Genomic DNA, 10,675 nt, shown 5'->3' with positions numbered 1-10,675 from the left:
CGTTTCTGAAATATTTATTTCATTGTTACCTGAATCATTATCTAAATCGATAAAAAGCAAACATTCATTTGTTCAAAACTGTACATGCGCTACGTCCGTATATTAACGTAGGTTAGTAATGAAGGATCTTACTAGTCCAGGGTTGCTAGCACTGTGTTACGTAGATATCGTATCCCAGGTAAAAAGAGTGTATGTGTACAGAGAGCTGGCGACGAAGTTTCAGTCAACCAGGTTTTCAGTTTGTGGGGCAGGGTCGTGGTTCATAGGTGTAACATGGAACAGAAAAGGAGGGTGTTAGCGAAGAAGTGAAACAGGAAAGAAGAGCAAGAGGATGGCTTTATCGAGCGGCGACTGCGCCAAAGTGTTATTCTCAACACTGCCGTCTACCGGCTAACACCAGTCATCCTCACGAGACGATAACATGATACTCTTTCTTACCTATTTTCTCATGTTTCCTTTTCTAATTACTATACATCACATTTCTTCCATCGTAATAAACCATTACCCTTAATCTAAATTACACAAACCTTCAACTTTCAACGGTAAATCTTGAAAACATTTTGCGATTCAATCACGAGTGTTTAAAAACATTTACAAAGACATTTGATTCATGCAATTATACTTCTCAAGCTATTTACTCACCACTTAAATCATTAACCTGGCACGTTCTAGTTCATTCTTATTGAAACATTGAACTTAGAGTAGTCATTTCAAACGACTAACACTGTACGCTTCGATCATTGATGTTTCCAGTGAGATTATTGAAAAATCGATGGATAATTGTTTCAGGTCAATGAGACGATCTGTTTCGAGCATTTTCATAGACGATTTAACATGGTAATCCTTTTTTGTGATAGATCTTCCGCTATGCAACGAGTTGTACTGTCCGGTGCACGCGCCTTACGCTTTCCCCACCCTGTTATTTTACCCCCTCTTTTTACGACCACCCCCTCCAGAAACGAGTGCCCCTAGATTCTGGCAATACTTCTCGCAACCGAGACAACGGGACAGTTTTCATACGGCGCACCCTCTTGCCGATTCGGTTGCACATCAAATGATACGGATAGCGAGCCTGTGCTTTTACGCGGTTCGTGTATCCGTTTTACTTTGATCGCTGTCTATCTATTTATCGTTCGCGCGTGCACGAGCGTGTTAATTAGAAAAGGTGCCTTTAACGTGTTAAGTGTTGACAGGTAGAGTGGGATCTTGTACGATCAATCAGTTGTTTTCTTCAACAATCTCCGATTCCATTTACATTTTATTCGATCCGAACAAACAGCCTTTAAAGTAACACGAATACATAACCGTGCGAGCCCGTACAATCAATTCACAGCGAAGCCATAAGTCATAAAATTTGTACGGAGATGTTCGATTAAAGTAAATACCGGTAGTCAATTTTAATTGATCCCGCACCCATGGGACTTATGCGGTATTCTCGTGTTGTTCGAACGAATTCAACTGTGAAATTTATTAACGCACCGACAGGGGAGGAAAAAAGGAAACTCTCGCGCCTCTTTTCGTTACGCAGGAAATGTTAAAGTATAATAATCAGAGCGATCGGTATGTTTGCGAATTAAGGGAGTTTTTAAATCGATTGGTATAACAAAGCAATTTATACAAAAAAAGGTAGCGACAAAAGTGCATATTTACTTCTAGTACACGAATAAATTATTTAATATGTTTCAATTAATTATTATAATATGTAATAAATAATAACTTGAATGAATCGTGAAATTAATTTTCATACCATTCAATTTTCTCTACGAATACGTTATTGTTATTTAATATTATATTTATAAAAAATTGAGGGTAATAGCAATAATGGCTCTTCTTGCAAGACATTTAAATCTAAACGGTAGTCATTTGGGTCAGCAACATGAAAAAGTCGCTCGATTCGGTTTCTTCCCGTTTATTTTGTCAAAACTTGTATCCTGATCGTTACTTGAATTATTATCACGTTGATTTTTGCCAAGATTAATGCACGCAAGAGACGAGCTTCGATTTTCTATTTGGCATCTCTCCAACTAATGCTTGCTAGAAAATCAAAGACGTGAAAACTTTTTTAATTTATCGCCGTGGGCAAAGTAACGATTGTACCCTTTAGCCGCATTTCATTCTTTCTATAGAGGCTACCCTTTTTCTGTGTATATATATGCACGGTGCATTTAAATCGTCGGGAGAAAATCAGGCAGAAAATATAGGTTTGTTCCTCTCCAGCTGAAACGAAACAAAAGCTTTCCCTCAAATTGCTCGGCTTTCATTCAGAGTGATAACTTGATCGTTGCGCTGATGAGTTTGCCTGTATTTCCCTATTCTGTTCCACTTGTTCTGTCGTCGCGTTATCATCACGAATGATCGGAAAAAAGTTTCGTCAATAATTTATTTTTATATCTATTTTAATTTCTCGCGAATTCACCGTTGATCGCGATGAAAAGAAAAAAGGATTTCCACGAAACCGCGATTGTACAATGTGATCCGTTTCTAACGCATCGTAGTGGAATAAATGTGATGTTGAAGTAAAATCCTCGCATAGATAGGTCCCGGTGGAAAAAAAAGTGTATAGAAACGCACATGCCATGACACACTTGAAAAGAGTTTCGTGACAATCTGTTTAATCTTCGCTAGTAAATGAGATTTATGGCGCAAACAGTCCTATTTTTTTTTTTTTCATTATCTTTTCCGTACATAAATGATAAGCGAATGCGGGTAGAGGATAAAAATGATGGAATAACAGATTTCTCGTTACGCGATAGTGTACCCTCAGATATATATTTTATTAGTATTTTGTAATTATCTGAAGTTCAACGTGAAATCGAGGAAAGAATAAAAGTAATGTGTCAGTGTTGATGGGAAATATTGCACGTTTTTCTTTCTTCTAAGAAGAATATCGAAGAAACATGTTGGCACGAAGATACTCTATTACGAGACCCACGCACCGCGACTTCGAAGGTTTCAATTAGACGACGTAATCAAGTGAATCAGAACTAGTAATAGCTTTTCGAGAATCTATCTTCAACGATGATGCTGAAGGAGGAACACGACGGTGGCTACAAAAGAAACTGTTGTCCAACAATAAGATCATCGGGGAGCGAGCTCGAGAGACGAAAGATAAGAAAAGATCGACGAATCGTCTCGAGTGTGACAACCGATTGAACTGATAGTTTCTTCTTTTTTTTTATCGTGGATCTACAACGTAGCCTAAAGGGATTCTGGGCTCTGGAATCATAAGCTGGCATCATGGGGAATGGTATGAATAAGGTAAAAAATGAATAATTAAAAATTTCTTTTAGATGAATAAATAGTGAAGGGATAGTAGCATGGAATGTCTATCCTAGTTTAACCCTTTCGTAACCTAAGGAAATGAAATTCAATTCTTGTGAAATTGTAAATGCGTCACGTGAAAAAGATCTCAAAAACCAAAAAACGAAAAAATATAAGTCAGGATCTCACTTTAAAAAAATTCATTATGGATAATATTAATATTGATTATTACAGTTTAGAAAAATTAATAAAAATACCTCACTGTCTCACGAACTATCTCACTGTAAAATAAATCATTTATCACATATTTTATAATTATAAAAGAAATTTCAGTCTACTCTTCTTTAAAGAAGCTAATGATGCACGTGCTTGTACATCTTGTTTTGTTAGTTACTATATGTTAAGCTTGTAAGATTACGTCGTGGTTGCTAATTTTATCTGTCCCAGATATTAAAATTCAAAAGATATTTTTAACATTTTCTACTTGTCAGTATATCCCTTTTATATTCGAAAAGCTTCATCATTTAATTTGAAACCACCCTGTACATTCATCAATTTTCCATTAGATGAACTTGATTTCGAATTGTCACGGAGTAACATGAAATTAGTCGTTCCATTTGTCGGAAACTTTTGTAATTCTCCAATAAATCGATGCTCTAATATACAGTTTTAAGAGGCATCGTACGATGCATAATATCGCAACGATGCACGTTGAGATTTCAATCGATGGTCCCGATGGAAAGTTAAGAGCTGTACCTTTGTTCTATCGTTCCACCAAAGACACCTCATTTAAGAATGCCGCATCGATTAAGCGATTACCACGAGTCTCACCTGGTTGTACAGGTTCGAGTGATCATCCAGAAAGATGAATGATTAACGGTGAAGCACCTGCATCAAAACGCTGCTCCATCGATTTTTTTTTCTTTTAATTTTTTTTTTCAATGCTACCTCGACATCCACGTAGCTCGAGTACCGCTCGACTTTTCTCCTCACGCTAATTGCGATAGGAAGCATCAACTCATCTTCACATGAATTTAAGTGTCGCTCTTGTTACGAGTCTGAGCAGCGTTTAGAAAATAAATCCTCCGAGTAATTCGAATAATTAGCGATACATCCGCGATGGAATTAACGAGGGGAGTGAAATCACCCTTCAGAACACTGATTTAACGTCAGAAAGGCTAAGGGGATGCTCGTCTCCGTTAATTCAAAAATATTGGAAATCTCTTATTTCTTTTATATAAAAAATATTAAAATATTAGAGATGAATATTTCTAAAATAGAAATGAATAGTTATCTAGGAGGATAATTTTCTAGGGGTAATAATTCCTAAGTTCCGCCTTTCTCTGTAATAACTTCACGGAGCTAATTAGACTTTGTATGCAAATTTCTCCCTCGATTCGGAGAGTTGCGCGCTATGCCTTTACATAATTATTACTTTTGGTATGCTCTGTAATTACCCAAAGTTCAAAGGTAAAGTTTCAACCTAATATGACGCGCTCTCATCGTAAGTTGTTCGAATGAAAAAATTAAATTTGCAAATCTTATTAAGCGTTACTATTCATCTCTTTCATATTTCACATCTGTAGGTACTTCCTGGCCTCTACGTCGGGAATTATCATGATAGTAAGGATGCTGATCAATTAGAACGATTCGAGATCACCCATATTTTGGCAATTCACGACACCGCTCGTCGATTGCATTCTGTAAGTAGAACTTAAAAGTAGAACTTTAAATAATAGATTGTATAAAATATTCAACGTATTGTTTGTAGGATAAGCATTATTTATGTATACTGGCGTCGGACAGTCCAGATCAGAACTTATCTCAGTATTTCTCCCTGTGTAATGACTTCATTCACGCAGCTCGTCTGCGCGGTGGAAACGTTCTGATACATTGGTACCTGCCATGTTATGATATTAATTTTCCTTTAATCAATACATTTTTATCTGCATCTCAAAGAGATTGATGATATTCGATTTCAGCTTAGCCGGTATGTCAAGGAGCGTGACAGTAGCAGTGGCCTATATTATGAGTACCACCAATCTTTCATGGAAAGAGGCACTCAAAGTGGTCAGAGTAGGTCGTTCCATTGCCAATCCAAACGTCGGTTTTCAGCAACAGCTAAAAGATTTCGAATCTAGCCGATTGCACGAGGTACTGAAATGAATACTTCAACTAAATAAGTGGCTATTTCATCTGAGGCCGCATCGGGGTTAACATTTATCTTGTCTGACACAGGAACGACGTAGGCTGAAGGAGCGATTTCCAAGCTTGGCACTGGCAGAGTCCGATGCAGAAGTGTGTCGTACTACTTTGAGAAATTACGAAACCATGGCATTGGCACGGGAAGTGTGCGAGGGAAAATGTGCCATGGGCCGTCCTTGTCCGACTGGACTATGCAGGCAACCATCCAAAAGGTATGTTACCGTTTTGTACAGCGCTGATTAACACGGCTTCGTTTGGAAGAAGAAATGAAATCGATAAAGTTATTCGATTCGTTCGTGTATTTATAGAAGTCCAAGAAGAAAGCCATCCACGGGTAGTACTAGCAGCTTAACCAGTGGAAGAACTCCGCCACAAACACCACGAATGTTACCGTCTGCACCACCATCACCGGCTATGCAGAGATCAAGTAGCGTACTTTCGGCTGCGAGACCAAGAAGCGGTCCTGCAGGTTTACATTATTACACAGGGGGATCTGCACCTCCATCTAGGTACCATAGACTATCGTATCGTAAAGGAAGTCATGAATAAATTATCAATTCTCTCCTTGAACCTTTAGTACTATCATGTGAAACTTACAGAGCTGTGTCAAGGGTGGATTTGTCCGCGGCTGTGGCGTGCAGCAGTAGCAGTACGAGTTTGTCATCGGTGGGTAGATCCGGTCTATCTAGTAGTAATTGGCGTTTAACAGCTGGATCAGCCCCAAATACACCGAGGCCAACACCACCGGTATCTCCTCAACGTTGGCCAAGGAGAGCTTCCAATCGCCAAACACCTCAGTTGCCAGTCTCATCAGAAACTCCATCTACGACGACGTAGCACTTGAGGAACTTCCGTTCGTTCACGATTTTACCTGAATAATTTCAACGTCGTATCACGTCGACGTAACGTCAGTATTTCGTTGCGATTCTGTTGCTTGATGAGTGAAAGAAAGAATCGTCGAGAAGTATCGAACGACGGAGAACTTTGATAACATGCACTTAAGCTTCCCAGTTTGAAACGATGTTCAATTATGTGCAAAAACTTTTTCAGGAGTCTCTCAGTGAACTGCTTCGATCTGCTTGTGCTAATTCGCGAGATTGTTTGGCAAGACTATAGCACTCAGCACAACGGTGGTTTCTGCTTTTACGGGTCGATAGTTATATTTGTTAATCGCGTAAGAAAAACGACAGACTGTCGTTTGTATTGCTAATAATAATTGCAGACGTCACAGGTGGAACCGCACAAGGCACACATATTTTCTTTTCGCTTCAAGCGAATGCGTAAGGCGGAAATTCAATTGTTCAAAAGGGTTCGCGTTTCAGAAACTCACAAATTGTTCATTGACGCTGTATAATTTTAAACGTGCGTTACAATCATCGACAATCTTACGTATGGTTCTAGGATTCTCGTTAATTGACATTCTTTTTTTATAAAAAAAAGAGGTGTACCATGAATATTGTTATTTACGACGAAGCTATGAAAAACTGTCCAAAAAGATCTCTTCGTTTACTCGTGTAAAAGTCCACTCGTAGAGGATTCATTACTATGTATGGAACGTAGAGTTAGAAGTACAGAAAATCATTGCATTCAAGGGAAAGCGCTTATTCTCGTGTTTGTTTATCAATCATCGATTCGCTGTAGTTGTAAACTCGATCATATAATAGCACACGCTTGATCACTTTTCTAAAATCAAAGCTTGATGCCAATATTTGTATTCAAAGAGAAACTAAATTTTAATGGCTATCCTGAGAGATCGAGAAGGAGTATGCCATTGATATCGTTAATAATTGTGAATAGATTATTTGAGTATTAAAAAAAAAAAAAATCGATGAAACACGAGAAATATGAAAGGATCAAGAGCTGTTGTTCCCTCGAATCGTTCCATTAAGTTTATTCGCAACCGTCCATTGCAGTTGTTGGATTTTGTAGCGAAACCACGCTGTTTAGCGCAAGTTGTTAATCTAAAAGGAAGCATATTAAAACATATTTGAAGTGTGTGTCGATGGAAGCATTTTATGCACACGGAAAATAGATAGACTATCTTGTCAGAGCTTACGGTTCCCGGCGCACTTCATAGGCGGCCCCTTCCCTAGGCTTCCACCCGTGCCGTAGGCGGCCGCGGGAAGAATGACGAGACAGTGAAGGGGCCCCCTATATATAGGCCTGTGGCCGCCCGCCTCACACGCACTTACGCGCGAAAATTTGAATTAATATTTACTTTGTTATTCGTACTGTTCAGTGCTATACTAAATTCTATAATATTTAATAATTAAAAATGATGCTATTTTTGTTCTAAGTCATTTTTAATAATAATATTATTAAAATTAAGATTTTGCGTGTGCAAAAAATACCGCTAGACATCGCACACACTTGTATGCATTTGTAGGCATACGTTGTTGCAAATGGATTTCAGAAGATTTTATAAACTGTTGGCAATGGTGATTATTATGCGACTATGTCGTAGATTAGATAGACACGTTGTTATTTTTTCGTGCACCACAGGTATGTACGATTCACGCACGATGAGTGAGAAAAGAAAGAATCCGAGCGAATCTTGTACCTCATTCCTCTAATCATCGAGGCATATTTCTTAGATTTACAGGATAGAAATATTTATTTTTCTAGAATCACTCGAGCGTATCATAGATTAAAACGGAATAGTTAGAAAGTAGAGAGTAAAGTGCGCAGTTAAGAGTATATTAAAAAAATAAGAAAACAAAAAAAAAGCATTTCAGTCAACTTTTTAGCGTTATTCAATCCAGAAGGATGATTTTAACAATAACACTGACTAGGTAATTGTAACTGTATTGTTAAAATCACTTTCTTTGTATAAGCTGTACTCGTTTGAAGAACTTGATCATTAAGAGTCCAATCGATATGATCGATTACTGGTTTACTTGTTCGTTATTATTTTTAAATATTCAATTAAAGTATAGTGATAATGGAGCAATAACGTGATGTGAAAAACGTTCATGATTCAAAGTTTGATCCAGTGATCAAGTTCATTTCCATTGGTCTTTTCAAGATCATTAATGTTCTCAATTAATTCAAAGGGGTACAACTATGATGATGTTAAAAATCCACAAAGTATTTTTTATAAACTTATTGTTTTCAAACGTTTGCTGGATATTGACATATCGCTGTTATAATAATTAAATATATATATATATATATATACACCGATACACACAACGCTTGACCATTTAAATACGAAAATATATATACGTATATATATTTGTAGAGAAAGAGAGTGTGTGTGAGAGAAAGAGAGAAAACAGTTCTAAATTATACATATATATACGTTCTTTCATCTTATTGTTAGAATTTTCATTTAAATATATTTATATTTATTTAATCATTATATTTTATTTCAGTATATTTATAGAATGATCCATATTTTTCATTTGATGCTTATGCTACCTGAGTTTAGGTTGTGATTGTGAAAATAAAAAAAAATTATGAAAGAAAAGGAATGATAAACGAAATGTCTTTTGAAAATTAAATAATGATTCGTTTTAAGCTTGACAGAATAACTTTCGAAAACAGTTTAAGTCGCTGTTTATTTTTTAGAATTCTATTGTTAATGAAATATTAAATCAAGGGGAACAAATTGAAAATATACATGCGATTTTCTTCAAAGAAAGTTAGTTTTTCAATGATTTTAAAATATTGTAAAGCGACTTGTGCAAGCTTTCAAAGTTATCTCTCTATTTTTTAATTAGAATATAGAATTTCCTTATCGTTACCTTTATAGTATTTGTTTCATACTGGTGATTATTTTCCTGGCTCCGTTTATCCATAGGCTTCCCCGGAAGCGTTCTTGAAAACAATGACAGTTTGAGAAAGAGGACCTTAGATATAAGGTGCTCAGCTATAAGTAGGCATCCTTTAAGAGGATGTCATTTATAACTTTTATAATATTTAACAATTGAAAATTATATTCCATTTTTCCCTGAGAAAGCCTACTTTGCTGGGTACTATATGTTACAAGTGACTACAGATTTATGTATGCAGTTGGTAAATTATCAAGTAGTTTCCGCCGCTTGCCGAAAGGTAGCGCTGGTATTCCCGTTTTGGATCGGTAAGTTGTTGAGTAGTTTCCGCCATTTTCGTATAGATGGCGCCAGAGTCGAATTCAAAAAGTCATGGCGGTTTTTTATTTAAAATACAAATTTGTCAAACAGTTATTTGTATAAAAAGAGTCAAAATCTTATCGTTTATAGTTTTAACTTACGTCGGTATTTTAGAATGTGGGAGACGAACTCTCGTAAGATCATATATCTATTCTCAGTTTCTTTCCATTTACTCCTATATTTTTATTCACTATATGATCACAAAGTGAGAGACCTCTTGGATCAGCTGACGATGAGAGACGCGAAACAAGTAATCGAATAACCGCGTAATCTGAAACTCACAATTTTATGTACTGTTTGATGTTAACACTTATATGCAGTATAAAAAGAATCATATGAAATATAAAAAATAAACCAACTCATCTGTATTATTGCAATGTAGGTGTGGAGGATCGAACACGATGGAATTCAACAATCTTCATCCTTCTTTTTTTTAAAAAACTGTAATTATTATTAATCGTAATAATATGATTATTGACAATGACGCGGCTATGTGCACATTAAAACACCTTAATCCGTATCTTACAAGACCAGCTTTTCTTTTACATTATATACAGTAGCTAAATATTGTATTATTTCACTTTGCAATATAATAAAACTATTTATATATTTATATATTTATATATGCACGTATGTGTCCTGAATCGTTGTAAGCATCCACATTAATTAATTTCTTTTTTTTTTTATTCTGCAATATGGATACGTACAACGAATTATGAGAAATTCATTGTTATCGGGTTTTCTATGCTTAGCGTAAGTAAGAAACGAGTCGAAATTATAACGATTCCGCTTGGCTCTCCTTCCTCTGTACAACGCAATAGGCTCCGCTTATCGCCGACAAGTATTCTCTCCGGCTTCCAGGGCGTACAATGTTATTCCTCTTCTCAGAAATATACGATTAATAATCAATTAACATTTTCATTTGATCCTAAAACCAGTCGATCTTCATTTATCAAACAATTAAAATTACAATCTGATTTTTGTCCTTTCTTATCCATAGATGATTCTATTATTTACAAGCTCAATAACTGAATCTTTTTTGTAACTTTCATGTAAAATCAATGGTACAAACAACA

General features: G+C 36.2%; 1 protein-coding gene across 4 annotated transcripts; it reads left to right on the top strand.

The window, feature by feature from the left end:
- Nucleotides 1-1,036: 1,036 nt before the first annotated feature.
- On the top strand, nucleotides 1,037-8,754 carry LOC114875070 (dual specificity protein phosphatase 15). Of its 4 annotated transcripts, none has more exons than XM_029184983.2 (8): nucleotides 1,037-1,193; nucleotides 2,884-3,258; nucleotides 4,848-4,964; nucleotides 5,033-5,157; nucleotides 5,244-5,415; nucleotides 5,500-5,678; nucleotides 5,775-5,975; nucleotides 6,066-8,754. In XM_029184983.2, exons 2-8 carry the CDS (start codon nucleotides 3,238-3,240, stop codon nucleotides 6,301-6,303), a joined length of 1,053 nt encoding a protein of 350 aa, XP_029040816.1. In that variant the 5' UTR covers nucleotides 1,037-1,193; nucleotides 2,884-3,237; the 3' UTR covers nucleotides 6,304-8,754. The 4 variants fall into 4 exon arrangements, with proteins under 4 accessions (XP_029040816.1, XP_029040818.1, XP_029040817.1 ...); XM_029184985.2 differs by having other exon boundaries at nucleotides 2,881-3,258; XM_029184984.2 differs by having other exon boundaries at nucleotides 1,037-1,208.
- The last annotated feature ends 1,921 nt before the right edge of the window (nucleotides 8,755-10,675 follow it).

The sequence above is a fragment of the Osmia bicornis genome, chromosome 13 (genome assembly GCF_907164935.1).
Source record: "Osmia bicornis bicornis chromosome 13, iOsmBic2.1, whole genome shotgun sequence".
NCBI classification, from domain to species: Eukaryota; Metazoa; Arthropoda; class Insecta; order Hymenoptera; family Megachilidae; genus Osmia; species Osmia bicornis.
Note: the sequence above shows the minus strand (reverse complement) of the source record. Positions and strands in the feature narration are given on the sequence as shown.

Bases quoted from the DNA above. Each gene is read 5' to 3' on its own strand.
- LOC114875070 (XM_029184983.2), top strand. From the start codon at position 3,238: ATGGGGAATGGTATGAATAAG. The intron at 5,679-5,774 runs GTATGTTACCGT...GTGTATTTATAG, and splicing joins TGCAGGCAACCATCCAAAAG to AAGTCCAAGAAGAAAGCCAT. The intron at 5,976-6,065 runs GTACCATAGACT...TGAAACTTACAG, and splicing joins GGATCTGCACCTCCATCTAG to AGCTGTGTCAAGGGTGGATT.